This window comes from Biomphalaria glabrata, chromosome 8 (assembly GCF_947242115.1).
Source record: "Biomphalaria glabrata chromosome 8, xgBioGlab47.1, whole genome shotgun sequence".
NCBI lineage: Eukaryota > Metazoa > Mollusca > Gastropoda > Planorbidae > Biomphalaria > Biomphalaria glabrata.
In genome coordinates this window covers 31002738-31016829 of record NC_074718.1, presented here as the reverse complement: position 1 = coordinate 31016829, position 14092 = coordinate 31002738, and the positions used below count along the sequence as shown (strand labels likewise).

The 14092-nt window shown below is 35.7% G+C and overlaps 1 protein-coding gene across 9 annotated transcripts in view; it reads right to left on the bottom strand.

Annotated features, from left to right (window-relative positions):
* Positions 1-14092, bottom strand: part of LOC106067429 (uncharacterized) — a 184378-nt gene that overhangs the window by 11483 nt on the left and 158803 nt on the right. For all 9 annotated transcript variants that reach the window (XM_056038000.1, XM_056037999.1, XM_056038001.1 and 6 more), the window contains 11 exons: positions 13682-13882; positions 12773-12946; positions 12480-12662; positions 9169-9376; positions 8308-8439; positions 7272-7415; positions 5137-5338; positions 4749-4881; positions 2419-2510; positions 2155-2301; positions 1395-1519 (listed from right to left, as the gene is read on the bottom strand). In XM_056038000.1, coding sequence (XP_055893975.1) covers positions 1395-1519; positions 2155-2301; positions 2419-2510; positions 4749-4881; positions 5137-5338; positions 7272-7415; positions 8308-8439; positions 9169-9376; positions 12480-12662; positions 12773-12946; positions 13682-13882 — 1741 coding nt within the window. The remainder of the gene's footprint in view (positions 1-1394; positions 1520-2154; positions 2302-2418; positions 2511-4748; positions 4882-5136; positions 5339-7271; positions 7416-8307; positions 8440-9168; positions 9377-12479; positions 12663-12772; positions 12947-13681; positions 13883-14092) is intronic.

Genomic DNA, 14092 nt, shown 5'->3' with positions numbered 1-14092 from the left:
TTAGAGCCATTTATTATTACAGTTTGTTCTCTCCCTATCAGAAAATCTTTAATCCACTGATGCAGTGGACTATTAATGCCGAAATATTTTAATTTTTTAAGCAAACTATGGTGGTGAACTTTGTCAAAAGCCTTAGAAAAATTTAGTAAGATAGCATCTATTTGTTCACTATTATCTAAACCTTTTGAAAAATCATCAATTAGTCCTATTAGTTGTGTTTCACATGATCTATATTTCCTAAAGCCATGTTGGTATGGTGTGAGGACATTATGTTTGTCTAAGTGGTTTATGATGTTGCTACATATTATGTGTTCTAGGATTTTACATGTGATGCTGGTAAGTGATACTGGTCTGTAGTTTCCTGGGTCAGATTTTTCTCCTTTTTTAAAAGTGGGGTGACATTAGATTCTTTCCAGTCCTTTGGTACTCTGCCCTGGTTAAGTGAAGCCTGAAAGAGTATTTTGAACACTGGGGCTAGCTCATTGCTTAGCTCTTTGAGTAATCTAGCTGGAATACCATCAGGTCCAGATGCTTTATTTGCTTTGGTGTTGGCTAATAGTTTTTGAATTCCATTTTCTTGTACTACTATATCTTCTATGTTGTCTACTTGGTTCAAATTCAGTAATATGTCTTTGTCTCCTGGGGCTGAGAATGCTGATGCAAAGTATTTGTTTAGGATGTTTGCTTTAGTTTCATTATCATTATGTATTATGTTATGTTCATCTTTTAATGGGGCTATGCCTGTTGTTTCCATTTTCTTATTTCTTAGACTTAAGAAGGAAGGAAATGGTCAGCATTTTCTTGTGATGCTTCATGAAGGCAAGTTTTGATAGTCCTAATTCTAAGTTTCCAGAACAAATGTTGTCTAGTTCTGTAGTGTACAGTTATGAGGCCAAAAATTATGTGTTGGTTATGTTGGGATATCTTATAATTGGTGTCATTTTAATAATATGGATTTTGTTTGGATGGCAGCCTGGCTGTGCAAAATAAATGGCAACTGAAATGATTCCAAAGAAGTACCAGCTCTAAGATCAAAACACTTTCTGTGACATGGAGAAAGAAAAACACTCATATTGTAGCACATTTCTTTGTCACCCAGAGGAACATTTATGATGCTAGGTGACTGTGATGTGTGTAAGCAACTTACTTACACACTCTAACTCTAGTTAAAAACTGGTTAAATTAAACTCTAAGCTAGTTCATATTTATGCAAAAGCATTTTAGCTTTCTTATGTTGAAGAAAATCTCTTTTACAAATGTTGACATTAAACATTATTTAATAATCTTAATTATGAATGTTTAATGATTAAATGAAATATTGTAATTTTAAATTTAAGGTATCTTGTAAATAAGGACCTAAAATATAAAAATTTAGTTGATTTTTAAGTTTTTACCTGCTCTTGCTGCATGCTCAATCTCAGTGTGGGCTGCTCGTGCCAAAGTTCCCAAAACAGCAAATACGACAAGACTACACAATACACTCATGCCGGTATCCACAATACACAGTAGTGCTGCTTCCCTGTGAAGTAGAAATAATATTGTAGAGTTACACCAAAGAAAAAATTATATTTATCTTTTAGTGGTAGGATAAGCACAATTGAGGTATGGGCTAGCATGCATAAAAAAGGCATAGGATAAGACTTTAAAAATATGTTCAGATTAAGGAATAAATACTGTCAAGCTGACTTGTCAACTGATGCCATATAATCAATTAATTTGTTTAGAAATGTATGTATTTTTTTCTGTGACAACAGACTGTAATGTGTACCAGAATTTAAACCATCCAGTTTATAATTAACAGTCAAATTGTAATCCATTTAGAGGTTACAGTCTCATGGATGGGAAATAGATATTCAATTATATGAACATTGTTTGAATCAAAGGCACATTTCTTTTTCTGTATGCTTGGACAAACTTGTACAAGTGCTTCTTCTTTCATAGTGCTATTAGTGTATTTAACCAATTGCCTGAATCAGCCAGGAAAACCTATGACTTGACAGATTTTAAGTTGCTGATTAACATCTATGACTAGATTGACACAGGAATATGCGTAGGATGTAATTATCTTCTCTTTTGAAGTGACTTCTATAACTTTTGAGATATGAAGAAGATTATTAGAAGTAATAGCAATTGAATAAGAAAAATTCTAATGACCTGATGACATTGTTGCTAAATTTGTTGAATGTTCCCATAGCAACCAGACTACCGCAGCCAATGGACATAGAGAAGAAAACTTGTGAGGTAGCATCTCTCCACACCTCCCCCTCCATAAGCTTGGACCATTGAAGCGTGAACAGGAAACTAAATAGAACAACATAGTGAATACTATGAAATAAAAAACTACATTTTTTTATTACATTGCATCAATAAATGTGTATCTATCCTTAAATTTTGAAGAGTGTAGTACAGGTAACCAACCTGAGACCATCATGCCCACCAGGTAAGGAACTTGATCGAACCAACAGAATGATAAGTGCAAGAGCTGTCAAGATTAGGAAGAGGTAAGTGGTCTGTGGAGAAAGAGAACTTCATATATATATATATATACTTATAATTTTCAAGTAGTTCAAGCGGAACAATGAATTAGGAATTAAACAGATATTATATGAACATAATGAAATGCCAAGTTAATGAAACTCAAATTGTAATTAGTGCATTAAATTTGTTAAACAATTGATATTTTTGATTAAAAAATTGCATAAAAATTCCTTTGTATGGTGAATTTTCATGCCATAGCTTGCTCGCAGTGGTCAAATCACTTTGGTGGACAAGTTGAGGGAGGGGGCATATACACAAATCTCAATATTCTAAAGTACTTTGTGTTCAATTTACAGTGGACTATTTTTTTTTTCTTTCTGTATATCAATCCATTACATGATGCTAAGGGGGGAATCTATATCTTGATTAAAAGATATGTATAACTTGCTTAAAAGATATGTATAACTTGCTTAAAAGATATGTAAATTTTGCTTGATAGATATGCATAACTTGATTAAAAGAGATCAATATCATGCTTAATAGAGATCTATATCTTGTTTAAAAGAGATCTATATCTTGCTTAAAAGAGATGTTATGCAATTGATAACTTCCATGAATTATTATTTAAACCTGATGAAACTGTGTTGGCCTATGTGTAAAATGTTGTTTGTGTGAGCAGGTCAGGCAGGCGCGAGTGGGATGGAGAGATATGACCTATTCTCTGCTGCTCAACATTAAAATTTACCAACAGTAGGCAGATGTTTGCGCTACTGGGTGGGCTCAATCTGTGACACCTCAGTCTACGACCAAGGGGCTAGAGTCACCTAAGTAACCAGACATACTAAACTAAACTAAATGGAAACAAGATAACAAACTTTAGTTTAGTATAAATAAACAAAATGAAACTTTATTTACATGGAATCAAATAATAATAAAATATAATATATACACTAACCACTATAAACTACCCTCTAAATCTACACCACAACAAACACTAACAAACTAACCAAACCAACTATCTAACTAAATCACCAAAACTACTACACTAGACCTAGATCTACAATAAACACACTACAATAAACTAGCCTAGATCTACAATATCCTACTATTTCACTCATAACACTAACACTAAAACAAGAATATCTTATCCTTAGGCTCAGTACCTTACTATTCACTAAGAACAGAACTGAGAAACAGACTATAAATATAACTAAGTTTACTAAGGCGATAATAAAGAAAAATAACACTAGATCCTAGATTCCCTAGAATTAGAATAGATCTAACAACAGCAGTTATAAACAACAGCTAGATCTATAAGCAGTAATATTCAGCAGCTAAAAGGCAGCAGTTAAAAGCAGTAACACAGCAGTTACACAGCAGTAATAATAGCAGGCCGTCCCAGGTACAGGAATAAAAATATAATTGGACGACAGACCACAAATATCTTCAGCTGTCACACAGACAGATATGGTACTGACCACTGGTCAACTGTACACTGAACTGTTTTAAAACAGCGTGGCATCACTTTTTATACACAAAAAGCGGAAGTAGAAATAATAAGTTTGGCACTAGCCTATAAAAATAAAATATATAAAAATATAGCTCTGGGAGCGCAAGCTCACATTTGTAAAATATTTTACATGTTTCGGCTGTTCCTTCAGAGTTGAAGATAATTTTCTTCCTAGTCCAAACCCCCTGCAGTATGACTGGGGATTGGAGCGGGCAGGGTTTGAACCCGGGACCATCAATAAGTCCGAACGATAGTCCAGTGCGCAAACCCGCATGATGTATCGTACCATTCAAACACTCATTGTCAATGTTAGCCAGTCATTTCTTAACCAAACCTACAAAGCTGCATTTCAATATTTTAATCAGCTTTAATGTCAATAAATTATTTTTTGAAAATAAACCCCTCCTCCCCATTGGATATTTTTTTTTATATTGTTTACTGTATTCCTAGGCTTTTGTATCCCATTGATCTGGGTAAAGATGAGTCCAAGTTTGAAAAGAAATTTCGGGATTCTTAGGGCGATCTGAGTTCACCCAACTCTGATGGGCACCTGACATTAGTTGGGGAAAAGTAAAGATGGTTGGTTGTTGTGCTGGCCACATATTATGACACCCTGCCTGTTAACTGTTAGCCAAAGAAACAGATGACCTAAATATGGAAAGGTCTGAAAAGGGAACTTTATTTTTTTTCAATATATAAATAAATAGATAAATGAAAGAGAGAGAGAGGATGAAAATAAAGAGGGTTTCAATAAATTTACCTTGCCTCCTGGTTTGAATCCTTTGATTAAGAAGATAAATATGATGGTCCATGTGGTCAGCAGACACAGACACAGCTGCCATCTTAATTCTCCAGCATGAAGGAAACTATCTGACTGTTTCACCACAGAAAAACTGCAGAACAATCAGACTGTTGTACATTTTAATGCACTTAGTGGAACATAAGTATAAGCCAATAAAGATAAATATTAGTTAATAAAAGAAAGATAACTCGTACTTATGGTACGTAAATTGAAATATTTCATATTAGCTCCCTTGCAATAGGATAAAGGTGTTGATAACGATTATAACATGATCTAGGCCTATATCAAAATCTTTCATATTTAGGTTCGTCAATGTAAATGAGAGCATCCCTAATAAAGTACTCACTAAAAGTATTCCTCCGCCGACCTGACCGACGTGTTGTCCAGGTTTAGATTAACATCCGTCCTGTTGATGTCATGACACAACGAGTTGACAGTTACGTTGGGTTTCACGCAGTCCTCAGTGCCCTGGTCGCAGGGCTTGAAAGACGTTTCGTTAGAGGAAACATTAGTGCAGATAGTGTATGTCAGTGGAGCCGTGGAACAGGCTGAAACAAAATTACAGAGTTTAATTTTTGGATGATCTGACTGCTAAGAGACTCAAAATTTCTAAAAGCATATGAAAATGTTCAGGATCTAATAGATCTAATTATTTTTTTAAAACTTCTTAGATATTAAGACAAGTGTTTCAACTTAAAACATATGCTTGACGACCTTTTATGCAAGGACGCAGACATTTATCTACATTAATCAAGAAAAATACAAAAACTTCATAAACAGGACATTGTTGTTGTATGTAAACTTCTTCAATGCACTCTGAGTGACTAGATCTATGACATGTTCAATCCCACTTGGATGTGGAGACACGGTATTGGCAAAGTTAATAATGATTGATAGTCCATGAAGTGTTTTTAAAGGCTAATGATGGAATTTTACTTAGCCCCACGATTCACATTGGACACTACTATTTTTTTTTACATAATAGGTCACTTTGCGTTTACGGGCAGCATGGTTGCCATGGTATCCATTGACGCATTAATATCGAAAGATTGATTCAAACTAACTGCGATTTGAATCGTTAACCTTGAAACGAGTTTGCGGAATATCTGACAATAATTATAATATGAGAGACTTTCATACATGGCGGGAAAACTATAGATAGCTAACTTTTTGGTGTAACTATGCACAAAATAAAGGAAGGGTAGTATTGATATTTGTTTTTAATATATATTTTTTGTCACATCGGCACAATTTAGGCCATGTCGCGACCATAATCCCCCAAGGGTCATTCTCCCTTCATATCTCAAGAGCTAAATTTCAACAGCCATTAAAGGATGGGTAGAGAAAATAAGTTTTTTTTTTAAGGTATATGAAAATTTGTGTGCACTTTTTAGCTCTGTAGAATCCAGTGTTCTAAGCTCTTCTGTTTGTAGCTCAAAATAGTTTCAATATGGAGGAAGCATCAACCTTTTATTCTAGGACTTAAAAACGTATTTGAAACTAAAATGGACAACTAAGTAGAAGTAGTTTAAGATACGCAGATTAAATGCCACACACTTGAGATGTTGCTACAGATAGGTTTTATCGTTTTGTATTTATTTGACAAATGTGGCATTCAATTTAGCGCCCTTCAACTCTTTGACATTGCTAAGTAATAAGTTTATAGCAAAAACCACCAATATCCGATAAACGTACACCCATTGGTCACCTTTTTAAAACATTTTAAAATAAGTTTATGAAGTAATTATTGTGGTGCGTTAAATGTAATAGGCCTATTAAACAGTATATTGTAATTTAGTTAAGTTATCTAATGGCAACTTGCAAGTCATTTCTTACTGTAGAGTAGAGACTTTTCAGTTACAACTACAGCTGTTTCTAAATTCCAATGGTTCGATAGAATTTGTATTATTGTGAAAATAGATTAAATATGAAGTATAATATTTTTGTGTATACGTTTGAGTTTGTGGGGGGTAAAGCACTTGGTAGACGTATAGTCGCAAATCCGGTAATGTATTTACTTCTAGCATCTTACAAGCTTGACATTTCTTAATCACATTTTGACCAGCCGTAAAAACGCAAACGAAAAAAAAAGAAAAAAAGTTTGTGACCCGCATCGAAATTTGGAGATATTTTTATCTCTTTTGTGGAGACACCTTTTTGTGAAGCCTCGCCTGCCCAGCCTTAAATCGTAGTTTGTCCCGTAGTCAGTATCAACAAGAACTTGGTTTACAAAACTATTGGGAGGGCGTCCGTGAACCTGAATATCAATAATGGAGGGGTAATGAAATGGGGTGTAAAAAGTGATTGACGAATTGCAGAGGTTATGGTGGAGGGTTATGGCAGAGGTTATGGGGTACTGAAACTAGTGAGAAGTAACGAAATCAATATTCTTTTTCAGAAACTGTAGGCTAATGTATTGGGGGCCAAGATGGGCACCAGGTGGTTCTTCCATATGACTGCTAGATGTAGTACAATACTTACAGTTGGTATTCCAGGAGTTGTGACATCCTCTCCAGGGCATGACAGAGGTCAGAGATGTGGCCAAGTAAAACACTGACCACGACGTCACTACGCTGTAGTAAATGGTGGTGGCGACAGAGATGACCATCATAGAGTAGCCGATACCTAGATTATATATAAAGTATTTCCACTTAATAGGGATATTGGAAGATATGGTGACATCTTTACATCTTCACTAGTTTACCATTTAAATATGAGAGAGCTAAAGCAATTATTTACACATTGATCAGAAAGATTCGATGGGCAATAGCTAAACATTTCCAAAAATAAACTGTTACCACAGTCTCAAGAACGGATGTAAGAAAAATACAAACTCGAAAGGGACTTCAATTTTCATACAACTAGGGGCCAGTTATCAGCAGCAGACGCCTTGGCTTGGTCATGTACATAGAATGCAACCAGGCCTACTTCCACAAGACATTTTAAACGGTGATCTAATAGAAGGCAGGAGAGCCGCTGGTCGCCCACTTTTACGGTATACGGATGTATGCAAATGCGACATGAAGCTCTTCAAAATCAACACTAGCAGCAGGACAAAAGTGTTACTGGATAGATTTACATGGAGAGAGAGAGCATAAAGGAAGGTTCCCGGAATGCAGATGTCATACACAACAGTTGTAGAAAGAAGGGTGAAGATGCAACAGCGCCTGGTGATTACAGATGCCCAACCTGTGACCTCAGCTGTGTATCAAGTCACTCAAGAAGTTGCAAAGGGAAGAATGCATTTCTTAATACCTATAATGCCACAGAAAATGCCTTCTAATGGTAAAATTCAATGTATAAATACTAAAAGATATTGACACGTAATAGTGCAACAAATAACGTCCATAATAATGATTATTACAATTCCTATTATTATAATATTATTTTATTATTATAATAGTTTTTTTTCAAAATGTGTCCCACCTTTACAGTCATACACAATACTACCCGTAGGTAATGGTAGCCATTTATAAACAATACATGTGTTAAAAACATGCAGTTCTTGGCTTCTTACCTTTAAAGACTGGCACCGCCCGCCACACACTAACAGGTCCGAGGCTGGAGAACTGACCGATGGCTGTCTCGATGATAATTAATGGAACACCCACTGTTATCAACACAACTACATAGGCAATGACAAACGCACCTGTGAAAAATTTTGTTTTTGAAGAAAATAGCTGAACTTTGTCTACTTTGAAGTATCAATATTCATATAAGCAAAAACAAAATTTAAAACCTTAAAAAAAGTATATAAGGGAAAGAGACTGCGCATTTACAGCGACGAGGCATCATATGGTAAGACTTATTTCCCCTTTTTTATATCGAACAAAATTAATTAATTAATTGGTTAACTTTCTGATTGATTCATGTTTTGTTAGGAACAATGAATAACTGTGTAAAGTTTTAACTTGATCCGAGAATAGGAAGAGGGAGAAATAACGCGTACAAAATGTGTACCAGACAGACGACTGGGGTCGATATAAAAAGCATTCAGAAATAGATATTGTAAAACCACTATTATTCCTTACTTGAATAGTCAAAGTAGCTTTAAAAGTCTTATGTTGAACATTAACGGCTAAAACATATAGATGTTTGAAATGGTACATTTAGGTGCAACACTAGTTTACATGTTTAAAATCACTATCAATCAGCTTTTAAAAACATACATTACAGACATCTTAGTTCCGGGGCAAGAGAACTCTCTATCAGACTACAAGGTAAGGCCGTTAAACTCCGATCTCTTGTATTAAGTGTGACACTTGGGACTCCACCATCCAAAAGATCTACCTAAGCTCGCTCGCTTTAGATTTCAGATAAACGTGGGAGGTACATTGACTGTGAACTAAACAATCGGTTCCCCCCTGGTTATTCTCACCTCCTCCGTGTCTGTAGGCCAGGTAAGGGAATCTGACTACGTTGCCCATGCCTATCACTTGACTCAGGCATGGAACAGTGGCGTGCCAGCGGCCAATGCAACTGTCTTTAGACACAGGATTATCTATGGAATTGTCGTCCTCAGAGCTGGTCAGTGTGGCCATATCGGACATGTAGTCTGGTCCCAAATCTGTGTCGGCTGATGGAGGCTGTTGGAATGTAAAACATACGAAAGTACAGAACTTGCTGCAAACTAAACGTCAGCAGATGTATGTGTGTGTGTGTTGTGTGTGTGTGTGAGTGTGTGTATGTGTGTGTGTGTTGTTTTAGCTGCTGGAGTGGGTTATAACAAGACATAACGTCTTCTTGTTAGGGGTGCATCGGATTGTAATTTTTGATATCTGGCCGGATATGAATATATAGTGGTCCCTTGATTTTCGCGGAAGGGCTATATCGCGGGCTTTAAACAAAAATTAATGGAAACATATACTCCACGTATACTTAACACTGTTGGTTTTCCGATCGGATTATTCGGCTACCGCCCGATGAATATGTACAGTACTGGAAAAAACAACTCAATACGTTGTCGCCAAAACTTTCCGGTTGCTTATTGTCCGAAATAGTCTTTGATCACATTGACTGGTTGAATAGGAGCTAGGAAAGAGAACACAATAAGGAGGAATCTTTCTCATAGACCTACCAGCCTTCGTCTCGCTAGGACGTATGTTGTTTTTTAAATCTAGGACGTGTGCGTTATTTGTTGATGTTTTACTAGAACTATTATAAATAGAACTAAGATGTCTACAAAACGTTCTGCGCCGAGTGTAAGCAGCAAAATTAAAAAGTACACTTACTGTACGTACTAATTCTTATACTAATGTTATGTGACATACAGTACAGTACTGTTTGGCACTTTTAAAAAGGACTAAATATTGAAACAGTTTTTTTTTAAAGAAACAGCATGTTAAGGTTATTAAGGGAATAGGAAATTGTTATTTAGGGGTTAAAAGTGTGAGAGGATGTCATGCTGTTCCTATCCAAAACTACTGTAGGGCCTCTACGCATATGACATTAAATACCGCGTCTCTCCATCGGAGAAATTTGACATACATGGGCTGTCTTGGAATGTACCCCCCGAGTAAATCAAGGGAACACAATAAATATATCCTGAACTCATGTAATGCTCTGAAAGGTGATGGTCAATCTGGGTTGTAATAGTGTGTGTGTGTGTGTGTTATGTATTTTAGATCATCAGATGATCACCATGCTCGTGCTTTTAAGGCCATGGGGCGCTTCTGATTCGAAGTTAAGAGATTAGTAAAAGTAATTCAACATAAATATTTATTTACAATATAATGCTTACTATACATATACACATCTATACCCAAATAAATACCTTAGCCATACATTGCCTCCCTAGACACAAGAGTTAAATTCCCATATCCTACCAGCAATAAAAAAAACAAACTTTCACACAACTCAACACCTTATACCCCCCTCCCCCAACTGCTAACAATTTGAAAGGAATAAATCTCAGTGAACAAACTCCTAAGATGTGACATTAATACAATGTCTGCAGGTCGTCTTGACAAGGAATGTTAATACCTTCTGACTTAATGTGGTCATATGTCTATCTATAAACTCCATATGATGGACTAGACATATAAGGGGGGAGGGGGTGTTAAAGGACTCCCTCTGCACGGATAGACAAACGACTTAGTTAATGTTAAAAAAAAACACTAACTGAAAAAAAATTGTGGGTACTTCACTCAAGCATACTTTTTTCCTATCCGTCCAATTATCTTGCAATGATATCTGACCGGAGCCGAATACGACCAGATAGTGATTATCGGCCGGATATCCGGCTGAAGCCGGAGCTCAGCCCTGGTGCAGCCCTACTTGATACTACATTTTATTAATGTTCTTCCTCGCTACGTAGACTACTCCTTCACCCAATGCATGCAAGTGAATTATGTGTTAAGAAAAACGCGGGTTGAGCCTCTGACTCAACTCAATCCAATCTTTTATGCAGATCACAAATGTCTGAACTCAAACAACCGTGCAGACACTTCGTATAAATTTTATCTACTGAGGGTGAGAAAGAAATAGACCTGAAACTTTTGTTTATGGGCCATTAAAGAGTATAGTAATTAATAGAGCAGTGAGATTCATAACAAACGAATATTCACATTTGAAAAGTAACACCTATAGTAAAATCACTAAATTTAGAAAGCCTTCAGGATAGAAGACTCAAAAGTAAAGTAGCAATTAAACGTAAAACACTGAACCATAATCTTCAAAAACAAAAACAAAATCTAATAAAATACTCTGAAAGACACAAAGATAAAGGCGCATTTCTCGTCCCATATGCTAGGACAAATTTGTACAAATACTCCTTCTTCCCTAGTGCTATTAGAGCATGGAATGGGTTGCCTGAGCTAACCAGGAAAACCAGTGACTTGGCAGAATTTAAGTCATTGATTAATATGCATGACTGAATGCAAGATGAGTAGGACGTAATCATCTTATTTTTTGAAGTAACATCTGTATTATATTAGATAAGATAAGAAGATAATGTAACATTAAAAGCTTGTATTTGTCGTCTGCTATCCACCTTGTAGTTTCACATTGAAGTACAAAGATCGGTCTTGCATTCTTATGACAAATTATACGATGAATTTTAAGGAAATTCCAAAAGATAATACTCTACAGAGAACTCATTAAAAGGGAGACAACTTTCAGACCATTCCTCAAGCACGCAGACGAGATTTCAAAGCACTAGTCGTAAAACATCACACCATGGGAAATCATTGGTTATGACTGAGATATCTGGGGCACAACTGCTACCATGAGACAATACAGTCTGGATATAAAACAGATTCATCATCTTTCTGAAGGAAAAGCATAACATAACAAAAAAAAAAGGCAATACCTATCCAAGCCTAGCTCTGGGAGTTACACTGCTATAGCGCAACAACACTAACACAGCTTGCAATTTGTGGGTGAAACACTACCGCCTTAGCAGACAAAGCATTAATGTCACAAGTTCTTTCTTGATAAGATGTAGGCTAATAAATCAATCGTTACATGACGGGAAGAAGCCAATGCTAAAGTATTGATGTTATAAATATATAGATGTAGCCCGTTGATAAGATTTTCTTATTTAGTCAAGAAGTTTCGTTATGCAAATGTTATATTGGTTGGAACTCATTGTTATGTTATATTCGTTAGGACACATCGTTATGTTAGATTGGTTGGAACTAATTGTTACGTTAAAAGTATAGTCAATGAAGAAAGCGTACAATAATTTACCTGCATATTTACAAAGTTGACTATATTGGGGAGGTAGAGATTGGCCGTCAACATGGCCAGAGCATTAGCAGGTCGGAATGGGTCAGGCTGACATATGACGTAATCTGGAAGGTCGGCCTGGGGCTCATGTTCGGGATGCCCTGGACCCCAGGATGATGGCGTCGTGCGCAGCTGTTTCAGCCTCTGGAATTATGGGCATTGGTCACCGTTAGTGGTTAGAAAATGAAAATGTTAACGCTAATAAGACAATCTAAAGGAAATATGTATTGACTGTAATGTCTGGGCAAACCAACCTGTTTAAATGTTCCATGTGCCCGACAAAAGGAAACAGAGGCTATGACAAGACCAGGAAACAGGATAATGGGATTGATGGACCAGCCTAGGAAGTAGATCCACTTCTGGTGGGCGTCGACTAAAGGCAAATCTTCAAGCAGGTTCGTTGTGAGTATAGATGCAATAGAAATCAGCTATTTGAAACAAAATATTAGCAACTATAAATCAGCTATTTGAAACAAAATATTAGCAACTATAAATCAGCTATTTGAAACAAAAAAAAATTTGCAATAGAATTCAGCTATTTACAATAAAATATTTGCAATAGAGATCAGATATTTAAAACAACATATTGACAATAGTCGGTTACAAACAGTGAGTTGCTTTTATTGTTTAGATAGAAAGAGAGTTTCATAACAACTTGTAGCCTATTTGTAAGTTCAGATAATGATATCTCTTTTGGTGTTGAACATGGTAAAGGAAGATTTATTGTTGGCAATTAATTCGTTTTAATTGGTGCTTCTTAAAATAATAACTTCATAAATAATTATATTATATTATTCTAGAGAAATACATACATAAAGAATACAAAACTTTTAAGAGCATCTAAGGCAAAATACATTGCTATGTTAAATATTTACCGGAAGTTAAGTTGAATGTTAATTTAGAAAATATATTAAATAATCTTAGTCATTATTATTAACAATAAATTCCTTTTATATAGCATGCATTGTCCTATAACTCGAAACCAAATAGAACATTTTCTGATAAAAACAAAAAGTTATTGAAGTTGAATCAGAACAGGATAGTGAAATACAAATGAGCAAAATGAATAATACTAGAGGAACGAAAAAAATAATTTCGGATAGAATGAGTTAACAAGCATGGTTACTATTTGAAAAGGAGGCCTTGCAATTTCTCTTACTTACTGTTAGGGAGACTGGACACCCCCATCTCCACAGCCACTTCCAAACAAAACTTTTATTTCGTCCGGTCATCTCCGTGATTCTGCCGGCAAATCTCCGAGCTCCGTAGCCCCAACCTATGGTCATTGTCTCCGCAACACACAAAAGCGGGACGGTCAGTCTCGGGACAGAGAACTGAAGAAGGCGCAGGACATGAAGACCATTCTGATAAAAAAATAATATATTTTAGTTCATTTACTTCAAAATCAAAATGAGTTTACTGGACGTTGTAAATAAAAAAAAATGTGTCTTTTTTTTTTTAGTCAATTATATTTCCAAAAATATCTGCAGTCCTATGTTTCAACAACTTTTAATTTTGGTTGACATAGAAAAACGTAATAAGCCTTTTTGTACTCACAGCTTGTGTCAATGGGA